General features: G+C 36.4%; 1 protein-coding gene across 2 annotated transcripts; it reads left to right on the top strand.

The window, feature by feature from the left end:
- Window positions 1-1059: 1059 nt before the first annotated feature.
- SETD9 (SET domain containing 9) lies at window positions 1060-20933 on the top strand. Of its 2 annotated transcripts, XM_074282480.1 has the most exons (6): window positions 1060-1233; window positions 5967-6334; window positions 9367-9490; window positions 10804-10919; window positions 17490-17595; window positions 20573-20933. In XM_074282480.1, the coding sequence occupies exons 1-6, from the start codon at window positions 1133-1135 to the stop codon at window positions 20658-20660; spliced, it is 903 nt and encodes a 300-aa protein (XP_074138581.1). In that variant the 5' UTR covers window positions 1060-1132; the 3' UTR covers window positions 20661-20933. The 2 variants fall into 2 exon arrangements, with proteins under 2 accessions (XP_074138581.1, XP_074138580.1); XM_074282479.1 differs by lacking the exon at window positions 17490-17595.
- Window positions 20934-24557: the final 3624 nt, after the last annotated feature.

Genomic DNA, 24557 nt, shown 5'->3' with positions numbered 1-24557 from the left:
GGTCCCTTTCTATTCTAATTATATACAAATATATTTATATAATATATATGGTCCCTTTCTATTCTAATTATATACAAATATATTTACATAATATATATAAGGTCCCTTTCTATTCTAATTATATACAAATATATTTATATAACATATATAAATATATATCTATTCTATTATGTACAAAAGTTGTAGGGTGAAGGGCAAGAGACTAAGAGTTACTTGCTGAATTTGAATTTTTCTTTGCACTCCTCACGAAACTGGCAGAGAGCCTAACATGGGATGAAGAACATGGGGTTTGGATTTTAGAAGATCTGAGTTCCAGTCCCACCATTCCTACTCTGAGGTAGATCACTTGTGAGTGGGGGAGGGGACAACGATTGCTACGAGGATCCCTAAAATCGCTCTCAGCGCTGAATCGAAATTCCAGGAACACTGGGTCCTGAATAAATACTTACTGAATAAACGAAAGGTGAATAAATACAGAAGAGGAGAGGAAAAGAAAGGAATTCAATTCGACAGATGTTTATATACAAAACAAAAAGCCAACAGTCTGTTACTAACTTCGGGATACAAAGTAACAAATGTTCACAATAAATAAATAACCCTACAACGGAACACAAGGCGCGGGTACGTGAAAGGAAGGGCCCATTTATCTCCCGGGAGCACCGAAGAATGCTCCGAAAGAAGCCAGGAGGCCGAGGAGGGAGGAGGAGCTGGCCGGCGCTGTCACTCGCGAGGCCGTTCGGCGGAAGGAGGCCGGGGTGTCGCGTGGTGGGTACAACCACGGCTAGCGGGGCTTCTCTAGCACCGAGAGACTGGGAAGAGAAGTAACATTAAGCAAGACAGCGGAAGTGGTGTGACTTAGGGAACGAAGTAGGGAGAGACCGAAGGGAAGTGTAGGAGAGAGAGAATTTAAGGAATTTTGAGGGCAGGGCCGAGAGAAGCTGAGGATGGTAGCGGGAAGGGGAGGAGGAGCCAGGACCGTTCTAGGGGGAGGGGGACGAGGAGGGGAGAAAAAGGAGGAGGATCCAGGCCCAGTTCGAGGGGGAGGGGAGAGGGAGGAGCCAGGGATGGCTCCAGAGGTCGAAGGAGGAAGCGCCTAGGGGGCGGAGGGAGGAGGGGCCTCCGCCGGTGCTCCATGTTGTTCCGAACGCTACTCCGGGTCCTGCGGCAGCGCTGGCACAGCTACAAGTACCGCTTCGTGCCCTGGATTGCACTCAACCTGAGCCAGAACCGGAGGTGAGGACGGTGCTCCTGCCCCGCGCTGCTCCGCTCTGGCCCTGCCGGGCGCCCGCGCGTGCTAGGGACTCCTGCCTGAGGAACGTGACCCGTCTCTGAGCGCCGGGCCTTGGGGGGAGGGGAGAAGGGGGCGGGGCGGGGCGGGGCGGGCTCTCCCGGAGTGCGGCCTCTGTCCGGGACTTCCTGGCCGCGCTTCCTTTCCTTCCCTTTGGATCACAGATTTAGAACTGTTAGAGGGGTTTTGTTTGTCTTTTGTTTTATAGTATAAACAGTGACTTTCTGGGAGAAATGAAGGGAAAATGTAAGGGTTGTAAAAACATAACAATAAATAAAAATGTTAGAAGAAAAATGTATGTTAAGAGATTTTGAAAATGAAACTTAAAGATTTCAAAAATAAGTTTTATTGTAAATTTTATTTTAAAGATTTTGTAAATAAAACCTTTAAATTTTTTAAAAATAAAAATGTGTTTTAAGAGATTTTGAAAATAAAACTCCTATTTTAAAGATCTCAAAAATAAGTTTTACTTTAAATTTTAAAGATTTTGAAAATAAAACCTTTGAAATTTTTTAAAATAAAAATGTATTTTAAGAGATTTTGAAAATAAAACTTATTTTAAAGATTTCAAAAATAAGTTTTACTTTAAATTTTATTTTAAAGATTTTGAAAATAAAACATTTAAATTTTTTAAAAATAAAAATGTATTTTAAGAGATTTTGAAAATAAAACTTATTTTAAAGATTTCAAAAATAAGTTTTACTTTAAATTTTATTTTAAAGATTTTGAAAATAAAACATTTAAAAATTTAAGAATTAAAAATGTATTTTAAGAGATTTTGAAAATAAAACTCTTAAAGATTTCAAAAATAAGTGTTACTTTAAATTTTTATTTTAAAGATTTTGAAAATAAAACATTTAACATTTTTAAAAATAAAAATGTATTTTAAGAAAAAATTTGGAGCTGAAAGACCTCTAATTTAATTTACAGATTTAATTTACATTAATTACATTACATTAATTTACAGATTAATTAATATTAATATTAATTAAATACATTACATTAATTTACAGATGAGGAAACACGCCCAGAGACATAAATAACTTTCTAGGAATATTGAAAAATAAAGTGTCTGGATTAGAAGCTGTATTTAATTCTGAGTTTTTCTTGTCCGATGTGTTACATAGAAGGTTTTGACAGCAGCACACTTCCAAGTAGAGGACTGAACTCTAATCCCTTTCTGCCTTGGTTTGAGAAGATCATAATAGCATTAAACAGCTAAGTTATATCTCAATTTGCAAAGCATTTCCTCAAAACAAGCTAGAGAAGTCCTTTCCCTTTTTTGCAAGTGAGGGGAAAGTAGAGTTCTTTCCCCCATTCCAATTATATTAATTTACTAGTGCTTGCTAAAGATTTATGAAGTACTTTTACCTCATTTGCACTCATAAGAGGCAGGCGGGTTGTACAATTATTAGGAGAAGCTGAGAATTTAAGTAACTTGTCCATCACATAGTAAATAATAGGACTTTAAGAGTCAGGCCTGCTCTCTCCTGAGTTTCTGGGGAAAGAAGGGGAAGGAGAATGTTACATGTTATTGCTGTTGCCTTTGGTTGGGATACCCTAGTTAGTTATCTTTTTATCATTCTCCATCCCCACTGACACATTTCCCCATCTTCAAAAGAATTGGAGGGTAAGGCAAGGAGAATGGCATTTCGGTGAAAAGGAAACCAGGTCTCTGGTCCCTTAGACTGCTGCCACTGACCATCAAAATCAGAATCATGATTTTGAAATTTCTTTCCCAAAAGAAGAAAGTGCTCTTTTCTACAAGTAGTAAAATAGCAGCTAGCTTAAATAATAAAAATCCAATCCAGTAAACATTTATTGAACCCCTATATGTATTCATCAATAAGGATACAATTAACAAAAAACTACCTGCCCTATGAGAGCTTATATCATCAGAAGACGTAGATCTAGGAAGGGTTTTAAAGTTTATTTACTTTCTGCAACTCTCTCTTCCCATTTTATATCTGACAAAGCTAAGGTCTGGAGAGATTAATGAACTTTACTGAAATTTACAGATCCACACAAATCAGCATTGGAATTACATAATTCTTATACTAGAGAAATAAATTAATAAAAGCAAACCAGACAAGCTGTTTGGAGAAGTAAAAACATTTCTTACTAGTGAAAATGGATTGGGATTAGTGCTGTGGGAGATTTCATTGAATAATTTGCTAATCAAATGGAAATAATAAGCTGATTGAAAATAATTAAATTGGGCAGATCAGTGGCACAGTAGATAGAGAGGCAAGCCTGGAGTAAAAAAGATTCACCATCCTCAGTTCAAATCTGGACCCTGGGCAAGTGGCTTAACTTTGCCTCGGTTTCCTCATCTGTACAATGAGCTAAAGAAGGAAATGGCAAACTAGTATTTTTGCCAAGAAAACCTCAAAGGGGGTCATGAAGAGTCAGATATAACTAAAATGACACCAACAATATAAAATAGATACAGAAATTATTTTATAGGAAAAGATATCAATATAGGTCCCCTGCCTCAAGGTGTTTATAATATAGTAACCTTCAGGGCAATTATGTGGTAAAGTGGAGAGAATGCCAGTCCTAAAGTCATGAAGATTCATCTTCCTGAGTTTAAATCTGAGCTGAAACATTAACTGTGTGACCCTAGGCAAGTCACTTAATCCTGTTTACTTTAGTTATTTCATCTATCAAGTAAGCTGAAGAAGAAAATGTCAAACCACTTCATTATCTTTGCCAAGAAAACCTCAAATCAGACATGACTGAAATGACTGAACTATAACAACTGCAAGCAGTTTTTAACTTTTTACAAACCCATTGGATTTTGCTTTGCCTCAGAAATCAAACAATAAATTTAGTGAATTTATACAGTCTTGGGCAGGACTTATTTACTTCTCTTTTAGAAAGGAAAGACAAAAATCCAAAAGCTAATTTAACCTCTTAAAAGTCAGACAGAGCTGAGAAAGAATAGAGTGAAATCAGTTGGCTGGCATATTCAGTGCTTTGAAAAGACTATGATTCCATTGGCATTCATTCCTATAACACAAAATGTGAAAGCTTCAAGACTTCACAGTTTATGGTGTAGAAATTCATAACTTTGGAACCAACCTTCTGGTCTAGCATCTCCATACTCAGTAAAGCTGGTCTTCAAAAGAAGTTATCCCAAACAAAGACATACTATACAGTCCATTGCCAAGCTTTTCTAGCCCTTTGAGGACTTTTAATTTTTTTATTTACCAGATATATGCATGGGTAATTTTACAACATTGGCAATTGCCAAACCTTTTGTTCTAATTTTGCCCCTCCTCCCCCGCCCCAGATGGCAGGTTGACCAATACATGTTCAATATTTTAAAGTATAAATTAAATACAAAATATGTATACATGTCCAAACAGTTGTTTTGCTGTACAAAAAGAATCGGACTTTGAAATAGTGTATAATTAGCCTGTGAAGGAAATCCAGAATGCAGGCGGACAAAAATAGAGGGATTGGGAATTCTATGTAGGGGTCATAATCATCTCCCAGAGTTCTTTTGCTGGGTGTAGCTGGTTCAGGTCATTACTGCTCTATTGGAACTGATTTGGTTCATCTCATTGTTGAAAATGGCCACATTCATCAGAATTGATCATTGTTGAAACATATAATGATCTCCTGGTCCTGCTCATTTCACTCAGCATCAGTTCATGTAATCATCCTTTCTGAAATCATCCTATTGGTCATTTCTTACAGAACAATAATATTCCATAACATTCATATATCACAATTTATTCAGCATTCTCCAATTGATGGGTATCCACTCAGTTTCCAGTTTCTGGCCACCACAAAGAGGGCTGCCACAAACATTCTTGCACATGTGGATCCCTTTCCCTTCTTTAAGATCTCTTTGGGATATAAGCCCAGTAGTATTGCTGGGTCAAAGGGTATGCACAGCTTGATAACTTTTTGGGCACAGTTCCAAATTGCTCCCTTTGAGGACTTTTTAAAACTTGCTCTATGATTTTATATCATTCCAAAAGAGGAGATAAAGGGTATTGAAAAGGAAACAAGTCTACTGTGTATGCAAGATTGAGCAAATCATTTAACTTTTTTTGAACCTAATTTCCTTATCTATATAGTCAATCCTAGTCAAATGGAAGAAATAAGCTAGTTGAAAATGAAATCAAATTAGGTGGAAAATGAAATCAAATTGGATACTTTGGTGACCTAATAGATAAGAGTCCTGGAGTCAGAAAGACTTACCTTCCTAAATTGAGATATCTGGACTTTCTTCCAGTTTCAGATTCAAAGCATTGAGGATCATCTCCCTGCTATGAGGAGATATCATAGGTCTCTAAGTTTCCAGCTTTGGTTCCGTGATCCTGTCTATGAGTTTATTCATAAATGTGGTATCCCTGCCCTGGACTGACATTACAGCACGTTTATAGAAAGATCTATTGGAATATGAAGATTCCAAGTGAAAAAAGGAAGTCTCATTTTTAGACCAAGGGTACTGTTCAATCTAGCTGCAGAATTAGAGTAGCTTTCAAGCTATTCTAAATACTTTTAGAATTCAAATGCTTGAGCTTTGTTATCCCACTTCCTAGTTGGGAAAAATAACCTTAAACCTATTAAGAAAATCGGGGTTTTTTTTATCAAAGGAAAGTAATATTTCTCCTTGGTTCCTGATAGAGAATAGTGAACAGTCATTTTTTCCCATTTTCAGGACCTTGAGATATGTTCCAGAGAACTGCAAAGACAAAATTATCCCAGACGAAGATGTCCTAGCAACATTACTGAAAGTCTTTCAGACTCTGTTCATAAATGACTTCAATAGACAAACAGACATCCTTATCTTGCTTTCAGAAACCACTAAATCAAAATATCGGGATTTATTGATTACTCATCATCAAAGGACAGAGCCGCCCAGATGCAACATTCAACAACAAAATATCTACAAACCAGGAGAAGTTCTTTTTAATACACTGGGCTTCAGTATCTCCCGAGAAACTAGTTCATTGATTTCTGCTGGAAAAGGTGTCTTCGTTACCAAAGGATTTGTGCCAAAAGGAGCAGTTGTATCTATGTATCCTGGTACTGACACGCTCAATTTTTTGCCAATACATTTATGATACATAGTAGATGCTTAAGAAAGTTTATTGAATGAATGAAATGAAAACAGATTCAGTCGAAGTGACTAACATCTGTTCTGAGAGCATTTTCTTACCATCTATTTTCTATAGATTATCATCTGGGTTTGGAAATTTATTGTGTATGGGGGAATACATATGTGGTAGTGTCAAATTCAAATAGAAATAATCTCTGCAAGTTAGATATTGACTTTTTTGTGATTATTCAGTCATTTTCAGTCATGTCTAACTCTGTGACCCCATTTGGGGTTTTCTTGACAGTAATTTACCATTTCCTTCTCCAGCTCATCTTACAGAAACTGAGTCAATCTGGGTTAAGAGACTTGCCCGGGATCACATAGCTTGTAAGTATGTTAGGTCAGATTTGAACTTAGAAAGATGAATCTTCCTGATCCAAGATCAGCACTCTATCTACTGTGCCCCTTGGCTTGGCCCCCAAAGTGACTTAGAAAACCACAAACTAACATTATTTATGTTGTATTGTAGGACTTTTATTTATTTCAATAACATTTGCCAGGTATGTTTTCATCTAGTTCATCTGCACTAGGCCTGCTGACCTAGACTATGACACCTCTGGATAGTGGATAGAGTGCTAGACTTGCAATCTGAAGGCCTAGATTCAAATCCTGCTAGTGTTACCCACTAGGTGAATGCTTTTGGACACCTCAGACAGGTTTCTGGGGCGTATATACTAAGTTATAAAAGGATTGTGAACTTTATGATGAAGGGAGTTCCCTAGACTAACAAGATGAACATCTTTTACATATTCACATACAACTCAAGTTTGATGATGTTTGATGCATAACTGATGTTACTCATAGACAACATTTTGGTGTGTTTACTGTAATAATTATGTTTTTATTCTGCCTCAGGAGAATGTTCTAATTTCTGCACTAGGACATTTGTGTGAATGAGTATTTGGCAGACATAAGAGAAAAAGATACATAACACTATGGAAAATAGGATTAACATCTCATGGGTCACTTAATAGAATTTTCACATTCTTTTTGCAATTGGAAAAAGAAGCATTTCATTTTAAAAAGTTATCAATTCCCATGAAAGGCAGTGGACATAGAGAATAGAGGGCTAAGTTTTTTGTTTTTTTGGTTTTTTTAAATTTTCAATAGTAGTTTATTTTCCAAATACATGTAAAGATAGTTTTAAACATTTTTTGTAAGTCTTTGTGTTACAAATTCTTCTCCCTCCCTCCCTTACCTCCTATTGGAGAGAGGGAGCTTTGAATCATCACATTATTGAGAAAACCCAAGTCCATCACAGGTGATCATTATATAATTTTGTTACCGTGTACAATGTCTTCTAGGTCCTGGTGCTCTTAGCATCGGTTTATGTAAGTTTTTCCAGGCTTTTCTGAAATCAGTCTGTTCCTCATTTCTTATAGAACAATAATATCCCATTACATTCATGTATTATAACTTAGCCATTCCCCAACTGAAGGGCATCCATTCAATGTCCAGTTTCTTGCCACTACAAAAAGGGCTGCTATAAACATTTTTATACATGAAGGTGATTTTCCCTCTTTTATGATCTCTTTGGGTTTTAAACCCAGTAGAAACACTGCTAGATCAAAGGGTCTGCACAGTTTGATAGCAGAAGGCTAACTTCTATAGCAGGGAGACCTGGATCAGAATTCTGCTTCAGACACATGTGGCCCAGGGCACTTAAATAGCTTAATTCCTCAGTGTCCCCAAACTAGTCTCTTATAACTCTTAAGGTGCAAATTGTCATTGGAGAGCATTTCCATATAGTTCAGTGACTACAGAATACACCATACAGAAAAGTACCTATGGTATTTTCAGCATTTTTGATTACTTAAAAAAAATGTGAATGACTTCTTAAATGACAGACATCCCAGAGATGTAACAATCTAAAAATTTATTTTTGTGATTTTTATTTCTATCCTCATTTAACAAAATGCCTAATCTATTGCTTTTAAAGTTTACAGAGTTCTATAAATATTTTATTTGATCTTCACAAAAGCCTTGAAGTCTATGCTACAGATATTCTTTGCATTTTAGAAATGAAAAAAATCAGGGTTTAGAGACGTGACTGTCCTGTGGTTATAGAGTTAGCAAGGCAGGGACACAATTTGAACTTATATCTACTGCTGCCTCTAAAAGCAAAGCTTTTTTTTTTTTTTTTTTCTTCTGCTACACCATATTGCTTATTGGAGGACTCCTAAATAATAAAGAAAATAGAGCACTGGGTATCTCATGAAATGGAGATGAGGACTCACAAATTGCAGCAGGGCAGCTAAGTGACGCCATTAGTGCCCACAAATGTCAAGAAGACTCATCATCCTGAGTTCAAATCTGGCCTCAGACACTTATTATCTGTGTGATACTGGGCAAGTCACCTAAACTGTTTACCACAGCCTCTCGTATGTAAAATGAGCTGGAGAAGGAATTGGCAAACCTCGCCAGAGTCTGCCAAGAAAATCTCAAATGGGGTCACCAAGAATCAGATAAGACTGAACAACAACAGCTGCATCCTTTCTTCCTTCAGATGAATTAAACTCATTTTTCAAAGGCCTCTTTATAGAAACTAAACACTTGCCTCTTAAAAATTAGATGTGTAAAAATGATTTCTAAATTTGAAGTCGAATTGTCAATAGCTAAGATAATTGTTTTGTATTGTAGATTTCATTGCTGTTTGATGAGACATTTTAACATCTCACAAAGATTTGTTCAGAAGTCAGAGAGGAGAAAGTTTATGTTCTTAGCAATTTGTTGTTGGGTTTTTTTTTAAAGAGATAGTGAGGTTAACATGAAATCCTACCAGAAAAAATTAGGCATCTAAAACATTTTAGGCATTCTTAATTACTTTCAGTATTTTGCAAAAAGATATAAAACAGTATATTAGGAAAAAAAGAGTAACCTTGGGTTCTTCCTTGAAACAAAGATAAGCAAGTTTTTGTGGGTATAATATGTCCATATTCATATCTTCTTGTGTTAATAGGTACGGTGTATCAGAAGCATGAGCCAATATTTTTCCAATCTATTGGAAATCCCTTCATTTTTAGATGCCTAGATGGGATGCTTATTGATGGAAATGATAAAGGAATATCAAAAGTTGTATACCGGTAAGTTGGTAATGGAAGCAAGAAAATGCCCATTTTTAGATTTCATGGCAGAAATCTGGGCATTTCTGTCCTCAGGCACATATCACAGATACAGATGGACATTAATATTTGTATCACAAAATTTTTCTTCTGTCACTGGATTCATTCCTCTATAGCTAACATATCTTCTAGCCTTATACTCTTCCCATCCCTGTGATTTTGAATCCCTGACTGTCATTATGGAGACCTCATTGTATATCCTCCACTGTCATATTTCTCAGGCCATCACTCCCAGCCATACTTTTTTCCCATCCTCTTGCCCATCTTACTTTGGCAAACCCTCACCCTTAGATTACTTCTACATTCACTACTTTCACTTCTATTTATCAAGCCAGAGAAAATGACCAAACTCTGATGCCTGAGCCCACTACATTTATGTTTTATAATCTTAATTAGTCTTTCATTGCAGCAAGACCATCCTTTTAAATCTCCCTAATCAATTCACTTTCCCACAGCAGCAATTCCAAACTATCATTTCTTCTTAACCCTCCAAAGTATCCTTCCTACACCCTTTCATCTGAGGACTTCATTTCATCCTTTTCTGAAAAACTTGAGACTATTTGATTAGGGTTCCCTCTTTTTATGGCACTCAGAAATTTTTCACTATCTCCTCCTTCACTTGTCTTACACAAAGAGATAGTCTTTCTCCTTGCCAAGACAAACTCTTGATTCTGTTCTTACTCCAGTAGGTTGCTACTTCAGTCTCTCATTAATCTTTAGCCATTTCTTGTCTGTTGGCTGCTTCTCTGCTGTCTGCTTTATCTCTTTATACTGTCTAGTTTGGTGATTTATTTAGTTCCTGTGAACTACCATCTTATTTTCCTTTTTTTTTTTTTTTGCTGAGGCAATTAGGGTTAAATAACTTGCCCAGGGTCACACAGCTAGGAAATATTAAATGTTTGAGACCAGATTTGAACTCAGGTCTTCCTGACTTCAGGCTGGTGCTCTATCCACTGTGCCACCTAGCTGCTCCTAAAACCACACATTTTAACACACATCTTCTGACTCCACATTGAATATTCTTTCCACTATACCTTATATTTTCATTGAAAATTCACTTAAAAAGCTCCTACATATCAACTGTCTTATCAAATAGTTAAGTAATATTTGGTGAATGGCATTGGGGGTATGGAATCTGGTTTTTTGAGGGTTTTGAGTAGTAGGAAGATGAAAAAAATACATTTTAATGAGAACTCTAGTGTTAATTATGTTTAAAAATTCTGTTTCCAATTAGATGAGATTAATCTTTGAGACAATATTTTTACCTGTTTTAGATCATGCAATGGGAGGGACCAACTTGGCCCTTTTAAAATGAGTGACAGTACATGGCTGACATCAGAGATTCAAAATCCACTGGCTGTGGGACAGTATGTTAACAACTGCTCCAATGGTAAGTTTTTGGAGTATCTGTTTTTGTTGGGTTTCTAGAGAATGACTGAATGTGTTAATAAATGCCTTTGCCACTGTAGCTTATGGTTATCTAGTTTGTACCTTCTCAAGTGCTTTGAATATGGTAACTTCAAGCATGATCAGATCTTAGAGTTGGGGAGGATCTATCTCAAAGCCATGCTTTTTGGCCTATATATAAAGACTGCTTTCTACACCATTGCTAAAGTGGTCCTAGTCTAGCCTTTCTTTGAAGGTTTCTAGTGAAGTCAGGGAAAGAAAGCCATTTCATCTTGAGATAGCTCTAATTATCAGGGAAGTTTTCCCTAGGTCAGACCTAAATTTGTCTGCAGTTTCTGCCTCTTATCTGCCTTTTAGAGTAAAACAGAACAAGTGTAATGGACTTACTACAAAACAGCCTTTCAGTTACTTGAAGACAGCACTCATGGACCGTACCATCCGAGTATTCTCTTCTATAGGCTCAGTCTCCTTCATCTGCCCCTTACACAGCATGCTTTGAGCATCCTGGTTGTCCTTATGTAGGAGCCAGCATGGCACAGTGGTATCAACACTGACTCTGGATTCAAATTCTGCTGTGTTGTTTCCTATCTAAAAAGCTTTCATTGGGTGTCATTGTCGTGGAAACTAGGCAGTGCCATCTTTGCACTTGATCAATTGTCTTTCAGGCCTGTCCAACTCTTCATGATCCCCATTTGAAGATTTCTTAGCAAAGTTACTAGAATGGTTGCCATTTTACAGATAAGGAAACTTTGACAAATAGGGTAAAGTGGCTTGTCTAGGATCATATAACTAAATGTCTGAGGCTGAACTTGAACTCAGGAAGATGTCTTCGTGCCTCCACTGCTCTGTCTAGTATACCACCTGGCTGTCCCAAGTTAGGACATTTAGAAGTCAGTAAGACCAGAATTCACTCAAGAAATCCGATCTTTGCTGCCTCAGTTTCCTCATTTGTAAATTGGGAGTCATAATAATATTACTTCTAAATGTCATAACCTTCCAGGTTTATTGTGGGGATCAAATGAGATCATACTTGTTAATTTGGCTTTATTTATATAGAATATATAAATGCTAGATGTCTAGAAAATGAAGGAGTCTCTGAGGACCTTCCAGTTCTAGCTTCTAGCTTATTAATGTCCTTGAAAAATGACACCAAGGACTGTTATTTTTTTATTAATTTTATAATTATAACATTTTTTGACAGTACATATGCATAGGTAATTTTTTACAACATTATCCCTTGTACTCCCTTCTGTTCCGAATTTTTCCCCTCCTTCCCTCCACCCCCGCCCCTAGATGGCAGGCATTCCCATACATATTAAATATCTTATAGTATATCCTAGGTACAATATATATGTGCACAACCGAATTTTGTTGTTGTTGTTGCAAAGGAAGAATTGGATTCAGAAGGTAAAAAATAACCTGGAGAGAAAAACAAAAAAATGCTAACAGTTTACACTCATTTCCCAGTGTTCCTTCTCTGGGTGTAGCTGATTCTGTCCATCATTGATCAATTGGAATTGGATTAGCTCTTCTCTATGTTGAAGATATCCACTTCCATCAGAATACATCCTCATACAGTATCATTGTTGAAGTGTATAATGATCTCTTAGTTCTGCTCGTTTCACTCAGCATCAGTTGATGTAAGTCTCTCCAAGCCTCTCTGTATTCATCCTGTTGGCCATTTCTTACCGAACAATAATATTCCATAACATTCATATACCATAATTTACCCAACCAGTCTCCAATTGATGGGCATCCATTCATTTTCCAGTTTCTAGCCACTACAAAAAGGGCTGCCACAAACATTTTGGCACATACAGGTCCCTTTCCCTTCTTTAGTATTTCCTTGGGATCACTAAGGACTGAACATGATACTCTAGAGAGACTGTCTGGTCTCTTAATGTAGCCTAAGGTGCAGTGAGCTTTCTTGGAGCTCCGGGATCACATTGTTGCCTTAAACTGGGCCTATAGCCCCCTCAACCCCCTGGATCCATTAGAAATGAACCGCTGCCCACCGTGCCTCCCCCACTCCACATAGCCTCCCTCCACCCCAGTATCATTGCAGTTAAATTTCACCTTTTTTAGATGTGTCCACCGCTTTTAGCATTGTTGATTCAGAGGCAGATGGAGTCCAGAGGCTGACCAAATCCAGACCCTTTATTAGGTCTTTTGAGATCCCATCTTTCATCCAATATGTTTGCCATCCTTCACTAGCTTTGTCCATCTGTAAAGCATGCCATGTGTCATTATTAGCCCATTTGAGCCTTATAACAACCTCGTGAGGTTGATGGGGTCACCCTTCTATTAAAGATGAAAAAGTAGACTAAAAAAAAGTGACTTGTTCAGTCATATGGCTGGTAAATGGTGGAGATGGGCCTGGAATGATGGCTTTTGAATGATGGTTTTTACTCCTATTTTATCAGTTTTCCAAGACTTTTTCTAAAAATAGTTTAAATTGGTTCAGTGGAACTCTGAATATATATATATATATATATATATATATATATATATATATATATATATATATTTTTTTTTTTTTTTAGAAAATAAATCATAGGTGACAAAAGCTGTTTGAAGAATTAAAAGGGATAGATAAATTCCCATGATTTTAGTGACTGGTCCTAATATTTACTGAGCATTTTTGAGGGTCAGGCAGGCTAAGCACAGTTAGCAAATCATTAAGATTCTAGCCTACATCTGCAGGAGTGAAGAAAACAGAAGTTGAGGTGACTAGAGGGACAGAAGGAAGAAGGAAAGTGTCAAGAGACAGGTTTCCGGGATGTTCAGAAGAGGGAAGCTGTGGCAAACATGGGCATAGCTCCAAAAAGCCCAGAGGGACAGTGTTGAGAGAGAAACTGGGGTGGTTATAGAGAGGAATCAAGCTGGAAAGAATGCAGAACACAGAGATAACTCCAGCTCTGTATCTTTTACTCAGTTATAGTGCAAAAAGCACAGAACAAGACTAAGTGTTCTGTCCTGTAAATTATAATGACAGTGTAAATCCTAATCTGTGGATTTTTTTTTTTAAGATTGTAGAAAAACAGAAGTATAAGAGCACTGTGATCAGATTAAAAAAAAAAAAAAAGCCAGTTTTTTAGGCAAAGTGGATAATGTGCTGAGTCTAGCGTCAGATAGAATTACATTCGGATTTAGCCCAAAAGCCTAGCTATGTGACTACAAGTCACACAATGTGTTTGCCTCAGTTTCTTCATCTATAAAATGGGGATAATAATAGCACCTACTTCTCCATTGTTTTGAGGATCAGTGAGATGATAATTATAAAGTACAGAGTCTGGCACATAGTAAGTGCTATATTAATGTTAACTATTATTAAAATTCCTAGAATGGACTCTGGCCAGTGTACATTAAGACCAGTCTAGGAAGAACTGGAGCATGGGTTCCAAAGTGTTTGCCATTTATTAGCTGGGGGTCTTTGGTAAACCCACTGGTTCTCTCTAGTGCTATAAAATGAGAGAAACCAGACTAAATAACTCTTTGACTCCCAGGCTAACCACTTATGAGTCCCATATCTTTTATCTCTAAGGCACATCGATGATTAAAGTTCATAATGATGCTGCTGAGTAGGCATGCAAGATTTTGAACCGTCAAAGAAGGATTAAATTATATTTAACAGATTGTACTGATGAATTGGATTCAATGATCAATTGTACAGGTGCCCACTATGTACAGAACACTGGTAGGAGGTTGATGAGATGCAATCAGTTTCAAGTAAGCAAACATTTATTTAGACCTATGCAAGGCATTGTGCCTGGAGAAGCAGAAACAAAACTCAGTTCCTGACTTCAAGAAGTTTACGTTCTTGCATGTACAAAGATTTTATAAGACATGATTTTTTTTCCCTTGTGGAACTTATCTTGTAGAAATTGTTTAGTCATGTCCTGCTCTCCATGAATCCATTTGGGGTTTTCTTGGCAAAAATATTGGAATCGTTTGTCATTTCCCTCTCCAGCTCCTTTTACAGATGAGGAAACAGGCAAACAGGATTAAGTGATTTGCTCAGGATCCCACAGCTAATAAGTGTCTGAGGCCAGGTTTGAACTCAGGAAGATGAGTCTTGCTGACTCCAGGTCTGCTATTCTATCCACTATGCTACCTAGCAGAGGAATATTCAATTCAGTTCTGCAAGCATGTATTAAATTCCTCCCATGTGCTAGGTGCTAGCTATATAGACCTGCCTGCAAAGAATTTACTTTCTTTTTAAAGAAGAAAGGGGAGAATGTTGAGAGATAACACATATACCGATAATTAAATATTATCTATACATGTGTGTTTATATGTGCATAAGTGCATATATAGTCATGTATATATATATACATAAATGTATCTGTATACACACATTTTACATATATGTATGTACATGTGTGCATATATATACAAACACAAAGTCATTTTGTATTTGGACTGCTAGATGGCATAGGACAGGATGCTGGGCCTAGAGTCAGGAAGGCTTGAGTTCAAAATTCAGCTTCAGACACTTTCTAGCTCTGTGACCTGGGGCAAGTCATTTAACCTCCATCTAAGTTTCTTCCCCATTAAAAAGAGAATAGTAATAGTAACCCTCCTAATTATTAATCCTGGGGAGGGAATCCCAGGGGTGAGTACTCAGAAAGGAGGAAGTTTGGAGGCAACTGCAATAATTGTGTGGGGCGAACCTCAGGTGCAAATCAAGATTTCACTTCCAACCTCCAGTCCAGTGAGCAGAAGAGTAACAAGGTCCAGAATCCTAGACCAAAGAGTCCATAATTCTAATGCTCTGAATTAATAGAGCTTTCCACCTAGCTAACAGGGGCTGACTCTAGCAGCTGCTGCTCATGCTCAGATCCATACCCAAAGCAGGAACTTGCAAAGCTCAGACCAGGGGGTAGTAGTCAAACTTTGGTTTGAGTCAGACCCTTTGGGAGTACTGAAAGGTTGCAGGTCCCCAGCCTACCCTGAAGTAACACAGCACTCCAGCAGCAACAGAACCAGCCTAGAACATCGCTCTAGAAGTGTGATGACACCCAACTCTGAAATCAAGTCACAGTGAGGAAGTGGGCTGGAAAAATGGACAAAGATGATCCTTGTTGAGAGTATTATAGTGGCAGGGATGCCTCAGACACAAATATAGAAGAGAAAGGACCCCAAACATTTAAAAGCAAAGCCTTAGAGTATTTATGAATGAAATTAGTCTATAATTTTCTTTATTTTTGTGCTTTCTGGCTTAAATGTCAGTACTACATTTATTTCACGAAAAAGAATTTGCCTCTTTCTTCTCCTTTCCTTCTTTGTTTATTATTCTAGATATTTTATTTAGTATTGGAATTAGCTGATCTTTAAATTTTTAGTAGAATTCACTTGTAAATCCATCTGGTTCTGATGCTTTTTTTCTTAGGAAGTTCATTTATGGTCTTTTCAATTTTTTTAAAAATCTATCTAGTTACTCTATTTTCTCTTCTGTTAATCTAGGCAGTTTATAGTTTTGCAAATATTCTTCCATTTTACTTAAGTGTAAATTAATGTAATTTTTAAAAACAAGGCTGAAAATGGATAGCTCACTTAGTTTTCAGCTTCTGAATTAGTAAGTTGGCCTCTTTCCATAAGCTTTTTCATCAGAATATTTGCAGCAATTTTTGTTTCAAGAATTTGAAAATAACTGGCTTCCAAAAGACTCTGGTTTTAGGACCAGATATATAAAATGCACCAGTTACTGTGATAGGAAATACGAAGGCAATGTAAGAAGCAAATCATGCATATAGGGAAAATATGTGATGGCTTTTCCTTTAAGGCAGGATTGCCTCGACATCAGTTTTGTAAACCCACTGATGGTGACTGCTAAGACATTTTGGGTGCTCTTTTTAGTAAGAGAACAGTTCTAGAAGAACCATATTTGGGTTTTTTTTTTTAATTGTTGGGAAACAAACCCCTCCATTGTCCTTATTGACCATGATATTTTGACATTTCCCCTTGCTTCAAAATCATCTCCTGTCTATTTTTTCCCAACTTCACATAGCAATATTGAGCAGGTCACACTAGAGTTGTATCTCTGCTGTGTTGTTAAATCTGACTTCAGCTGCCTGTGTAGCTTTGATCCCATCATTTACCTTTTCTATGAACTGCAGACCATGTGGAGAGCACAGGATAAGCCTGAGTGGCTGCTTACTTTGTGGGTGCTTATTACTATACAAAATACTAAAGAAATTACAGGAAGTGGGTTTTTTTTTTAATTTCTCATTCAAGGTCAGTGGAAAACACAGATATGCCTGACAAGTTTGAAAATAACATTTTGAATTTATTGTAAATGTGGAGGGAAAAGCAGGCTGTACATGGGACTGGTTTGTGGCTTTGTGGCAATCCTTTTTCCTTTGTGCTTTGTATGGAAATGCTCATCTTATTTGGTTAAATTCAGAAAAAAATGTATTATTAACATACAAAATCTCTCTCTCTCTCTCTCTCTCTCTCTCTCTCTCTCTCTCTCTCTCTCTCTCTCTCTCTCTCTCTCTCCCCCTCCCTTCCCACTCCCCCTCCCCCTCCCTTTCCCCTCTTTCTCCCCTAGACAAAGAAGCTAATGTATGTTATCAGGAATTTGATGTGCCTGAAATTTTTCCATTAGAATTTAAGCAGTATCTTCCGAACATCATGTACAGTCGTGACATACAAAGGTCAGCTTCTCTGAAAACAGTGGTTTGTTTCTGTGTTTTTTCTTCATATTTGATTTTCTATTTTTCTTAGGAAAAAAGCTGAACATTCCCAAACATTCCAAAAAACATTCCCAAAAATATATTTGGGGTCTGAAATCTGTTGATGGAATCCTTAAGTGATAAATTGATGAAAAGAGGAGGGAGAGATAAACAGAAGGAAGAGTTGCCTGGGATAATAAACCTCTTTTAAAAGGAGAGTTTGGGGGTATCTTTAAACAAACAGATGAAGTTAAACCTATTTTTCATACTCTCCAGGTTGTTCAATACACATATACATGAATTCATAGTGTTTTTAAGCAAGATATACTGCTAGCATTGACATTTTGCCAGGGAATTTTCTTTCATATTGAACAGAACAAGAGGAAGCCAGGAAGCCTGATATAATAGAGATATCTCCCTGGAGCCAGGAAAACATGGATTCAAGGCTCATCTCTGATGTGTGACACTGGACCTGTTTCTTAACTTCTCTTTTCTAGGTAGCTTTCTTAAGATCATAAATTTCAGAGAAAGTTGCAACCTGCATTAGTCAGATGTTTGGTTTTTTTTTCCACCTGGGATTTCTCTGAACCAGTTAAATCACATTTTCCTGTTCCTACTGAACAGAATACCAGGATTCTGCAGAACATATTTTAGCCAAGACTTCAAGTATTTGGTCCAAAAAGAGAATAGCTTTGATAAAGCAAGATTTCCATCCTCTGGGACATATTACCATTAGATGAAAATCGGAATCAGAATATAGGAAATTAGGTAACCTTGCTGATACTGAATGACCTTACTTATCCACATACAGATTCCTGTGAAGGTAGCTGATGGTTAAAAAGAGTTATTCTGTCCCTTACCTGTGTAATATAAATATATGGCTCTTTGAAATGAAAAATGCTACCTGAAAAAAGAAAACAAAAATCTCTGTTGCTAGATTTCCTCTCTTGTCATTTCTGTTTTAACCTCCAAAACATGTTTAGAAGTGGATGCAGTGAAACAGAACCCCATGCAAGATGAAAGGAGCATCCAATGAGGTGTCAGATATTAGAAGAGGCTGCAAATGGTTTCAAGAATGCTTATGTATTTATTTTGAAGATTTCAATCTTTAGAGACATTTTATTGGTGACAGATTAAGTTTATAAATAGTGAAAAGATTGTCTTTGTAACTTAAATGGATTCATTATTTTCAATTAAGTTAAAAATCATAGAGTTAGCCACCGCTAACTGGAAATTTGTGATAATTCCTATATTAAAAATGGGCTTCTTTTTGAATAAAGAAATTTCGGAGGCATAATTTACTAAAGTAAAAAATTTTAATAGCTTTTTATTTTTTCAAATACATGCAAATACAAGTTTTAGAATTCACTTTTGCAAAACCTTGTGTTCCAATTTTTTCTTCCTCTCTCCTCCCCACCCTCTCTCCTAGATAGCAAGCAATCCAATGTAGATTAAACATATGCAATTCTTCTAAATATATTTCCATATTCATCATGCTGTGCAAGAAAAATCAGATCAAAAGGGGAAAAACACAAGAAAGCAAAAAAAAAAAAAAAAGTATACAAACAATAGCAACAACAAAAAAAGGTGAAAATACTATGCTTTTATATTCAGATCCCATAGTTCTCTCTCTGGATGCAGATATCTCTTTCCATCGTGACAAGCCTATTTGAATTGCCCTGAATCACCTCATTGATGTGATTGTTTTTTAAATAAAAGAATGTCTAAGCTGTATAACTTAGGAGTCTTATAATGCATTATTGTACAATGCAGACTTATTAAAAATTGTAATTTTGAAGTTAACTTTATTTTTACCTTTTGATTGCTTTTGTTGGCAAAGTAGACAATACTTAAAAAAAAAAAGACATTTCTTTCAAAGTATTCTCTAATCCTCCCACCCTTCAACTTCTTTAAATGAAGTTTTTCTGTAATCAATTTAAAGTACCTTGCTCTCCATTTCCCCAGGGCTCAGAAACCAACACATGGGAGCTCTGAGTTGAGGAAAGGGACCGACTTAATACTAATTATGAATAGTTTCTTTTTCCCTTTCAAATGGCTGTTAAAAATATGGAACGATTGGAAAGGATGAAAAAACATGCTATAGTTTGAAACAGAAAAAAACATTTTCTTTCCATGCTGAGAATGAAGAAGTAACATTTTGAAGGCCCCAAAGTGAGTAAGTTCAGAAAAATCAACTTCCTTAGAAGTAAGCATGACAGTTGGGAAGGAATGGTATGGGAAAGCATTTATGCAGCATTTCCTATGTGCCAGTCACTCTGCTAAGTGTTTTATAAATATTATCTCATTTAATCATTTGTGTTATTTTGGTCTGCTCAGTTGGGGAGGCAGGATGGTACATTGGAGAGAACCCTCACCCTTGAATTGGACTTCAGTTTCCTCGTGTGTAAAAGGAGAGCATTGGAGTAGGTCTCTTTCATCTATAGGTTGCCATTTCCTCTCAGTTTATCCATGAGAAAATATTTAAGTTGTTTTTCATTCTCACACATCCAATTCTCTATGATCCTATATGGGTTTTTCTTAGCAAAGATCCTAGAGTGGTTGGCCATTTCCTTCTCCAGCTTGTTTTAAGAAATTGAGGCAGACAGGATTAAGTGACTTGCCCAGGTTCACTCAGCTAAGTAAGTGTCTGAGGCCAAATTTGAATTCAGGAAAATCAGTTTTCTCTTCAGAATGATGCTTGCTTTATTTCTGCTTTACTGGGTCCCTGCTTTGTTATATGTTAATGATGAAAGAAAAAAAGCTTCTGTTCCCTTCTGGATTAATTATAAAATTAAATTTAAAAATTAAGATGTTAAGGTGGAATCAAAAGAGAAAAAACAACCTTTTATCTCAACTGCATTTGTATTTAAAGATGTGAATCCACATTACTCTTTAATATGCCAAGTTGATCAATCAGATTTAATTAATCAAATCTGTTCTCCATCTTTGTTTCTAACAGCCCATTGCGATGTGTGGTTCTCGTGGCGCTCAGGGACATCCAGCAAGGAGAAGAGCTTTTCTCCAACTACTACACGATTATCAACTAACTTGACGGAATTGGTTTTTCTACTTAACCGTTCATTTGACTCGAGGGTTTTTCTCAGTGTATTTCTCTGGGATGTATGCTGTGGAGATTTGTCTTTGAGATCTCATTAGACTGGGGATTTTCATTTTCATGTAAATATTGCTTTTATATTTTGATGCAGTGATGGAAGCTATTTGCTTCAGTGACTTTTAAAATTTGTCTTCCTATTTCAAGAAAAAATGCTTTTCACCTAAATACACGATAGCTTATTAAATTAAAATCAGCTTCCTGAACATATCCTTTCATCGTCTCTTTTGTTTATTTGCATAGCCCCAAGATGGAGTTTTGATTTTTTAGTATTACCCGACAGAGATTTAATGGACCTCATTTGGTGTTGGAATGACATTGTTCATTCTTTTTGTGGCTTTGATGTATTCCAAGCTTATTAAGAACCTCATCCTCCCTTTTTGGAGGAGGGCCGGTTTGGGAATGGGATTACTATGGCTAGCTACCCTTAGGTCATATTAGGTGTGAAATTAAAAGAGTTTCTTCTCACTTAGCTAGCCCACTGGAATCTAGGAAAAAGGAATAAGCATGTATTATTATTTTTTATATTTTACATTTATTTCTTTATTAAAGTTTTTTTTTATTTACAAAACATAATATGCATGGGTAATTTTCAGCATTGGTCCTTGCAAAGCCTTCTGTTCCAAATTTTCTTCTCCTTCCCCTTCCCCCCAGATGGCGGGTAGTCCAGTACATGTTTAATGTGTTACAATATATGTTAAATCCAGTAGATGTATACATAGTTATGCATCTATCTTGCTGCACAAGAAAAATCAGATCTAGAAAGAAAGAAAAAACCTGAGAAGGAAAACAAAATGCAAGCAAAAAATAACAGAAAGAGTGAGAATTCTATGTTGTGATCCCCACTCAGTTCCCACAGTTCTCTCTCTGGGTGTAACTGATTCTTTTCATCACTGAACAATTGGAACTGATTTGGTTCATCTCATTGTTGAAGAGGCCATATCCATCAGAATTGATCATCATATAGTAATGTTGTTGAAGTACATAATGATCTCCTGGTCCTGCTCTTTTCACTCAGCATCACTTGATGTAAGTCTCTCCAAGCCTCTCTGTATTCCTCCTGCTGGTCATTTCTTACAGAGCAATAGTATTCCATAACCTTCATATACCATAATTTATTCAGCCATTCTCCAATTGATCCACTCAGTGTCCAGTTTCTGGTCATTACAAATAGGGCTGCCAGAAACATTTTGGTATTTGTGGGTCCCTTTCCCTCCTTTAAAATCTTTTTGGGGATATAAACCCAGTAGTAGCACTGCTGGATCAAAGGGTATGCATAGTTTGATAACTTTTTGCTCTTCAGAATGGTTGGATCTGTTCACAACTCCACCAACAATGAATCAGTGTCCCGGTTTTCCCACATCCCCTCCAACATTCATCATTATCATTTCCTGTCATTCCAGCCAATCTGACAGGTGTGTAGCGGTATCTCAGAGTTGTCTTAATTTGTATTTCTCTGTTCAATAATGATTTAGAGCACCTTTTCATATGAATAGAAATAGTTTCAATTTCTTCATCTGAGAATTGTCTGTTCTTATCCTTTGACCATTTATCAATTGGAGAATGGTTTGAACTATTATAAATTTGAGTATATTTTAGAAATGAGGCCTTTATTAGAACCTTTCAATGTAAAAAATTTTCCTAGTCTATTGCTTCCCTTCTAATCTTATCTGCATTAGTTTTGTTTGTCAAAAACTTTTTAGCTTAATATAATCAAAATTATGTGGTAATCAATAATGATTTCTAATTCTTCTTTGGTCACAAATTCCTTCCTCCTTCGTAGATCTGAGAGGTAAACTATCCTATATTCTTTTAACTTGTTTATAATCTCATTTTTTTATGTAGAAATCATGAACCCATTTAGACCTTATCTTGGTATAGAGTGTTAGGTGTGGGTCCATGCCTAGTTTCTGCCATACTGGTTTCCATTTTTCCCAGCAGTTTTTGCCAAATGGTGAGTTCTTATTCCAAAACCGGGGGTCTTTGGGTTTGTCAAACACTACATTGCTATATTGAGGAATAAGCATTTTTTTAAAGAAACACCTACTATGTCTTGGGCAATGTTCTAAGTGTTTGACAAATATTGTTTCATTTGATCCTCACAACCTGCATGGAAAAGGTAGGTGCTACAATGTCCAATTAGCCCTTGAGGCAGACAGAATTTAAGTCATTTGTCCAGGATTTTAGAGGTGATAAATATATAAGGCTAGATTTGGGACTCCAGAACCAGCACTCTATCCCCTATACCACCAAGCTACCTCTGAATTATCCTATAGAATTCTAGGCTAAAGAAAGATTTCTGCAAAGCCCAGACTTATAATTTTTCCATGCCTTCAAAAATTGCAATAAATAATAGAATTCTTATTTGAAAGTTTACAAAATGTTTTATATTTCAATGGATGGAGGAAGAATTTGAGGAAGGAGAGAATTTGGAGAAAAGAATAAACATTAAAATGACAATAACAATAAACTACTTTGTGTATATCTTCTCTGATTTTTCACAGCCACTCTCTTTCCTTGGTCTCCCTAAGACAAAGAGAGCTCAGTTTGATAATATCTTGCGTAGTAAGAAAAGGGAAGAGAGAAGGGAAAACACCGTTCTACTTCCTTCTTCCTGATGTGGCACATAATTATAAAATAATTGGACCTGGATTCTTTTTTTAAATAGTATTTTATTTTTCCAAATACACATAAAGATGGTGTTCAACATTTGTTTTTGTAAAACTGTTCCAAATTTTTCTTTCTCCCTCCCCAAGACAACACAACATAGCAAATATGGAAATATGTTTAAAAGAATTGCACATGTTTAACCCATCAACATCGCTGTCATTTCCTACATCTCTAGAGGTAACTGGGGGCACAGTGGGGAAAATGCTGGGTTGGGAATTAATAAGATGGAGTTCAAATTCAGTCTCATATACTTAACTAAAATCCCTTAACTGCCTCAGTTTCACAACTATAAATTGGGATAGCAATATCACCTACCTGGCAAAGTTGTTCTGAGGATCAAATGAGACAGCATTGTTTGTTTGTTTGTTTTTATTTATTTATATATTTAGTGCTATATAAATGCTTGTTCTCTTCAATTCTCTAACTTCTGGTGATTCTACTGATGCTGTTTTCAGTTGTCTTTTGACATGCTATCACTTGGTTTTTGTAATATGTTTCCTCATTACTGTCATTTCATAGAATGTGTATTTTCCTTCAAGTTTGGGTTCAAAGACCACTTCCCATGAATAATGTTCATTGATTCTCCTAGTTTAAAGGGCTTTTTCTCCAAATTATTATACTTACTTTTTATGTGTCATATCCCCCAAGTTAGAGTATAAATTCTTTAAAAGTAAGGATTGATATTTTGTTTTGTTTTGGGGGAGGGGGAAATCTTCATATCTTTAGGACCTGAGACAGTGCCTAATATATAATAAGCATTTAATAAATGCTTGTTGAATTAAATTAGGAAAGGAGATTATCATGCTCATGTTGAAGCTTTAATCAAATATATTGAAGTATAAACAACACGATATTTCACACCAGGCTGGGGCAGGAGACCTGGGCTCTGGTCACAATTGGACTGCTTCTTAAATTGTTGGTTGTGACCTCACATGGGATCACATAACTGGCTGTGGGGGCCGTGAAAAATTTGGCCAAGGAAAAGGTATCATAGTCTGTCACGATGTAGTTCTTTATGTAAAAATAAACAATCACATCCACCATATTAGTATGTGATTTTGCTTTTGTTTTTAATAAGTGGTAAAAGTATATATATATATATACATATATATATATATATATATTCCAAAGAATTGTCTTAAAATAAATTATTTTATGATTC

This window comes from Sminthopsis crassicaudata, chromosome 1, assembly GCF_048593235.1.
Source record: "Sminthopsis crassicaudata isolate SCR6 chromosome 1, ASM4859323v1, whole genome shotgun sequence".
NCBI lineage: Eukaryota > Metazoa > Chordata > Mammalia > Dasyuromorphia > Dasyuridae > Sminthopsis > Sminthopsis crassicaudata.
Note: the sequence above shows the minus strand (reverse complement) of the source record. Positions and strands in the feature narration are given on the sequence as shown.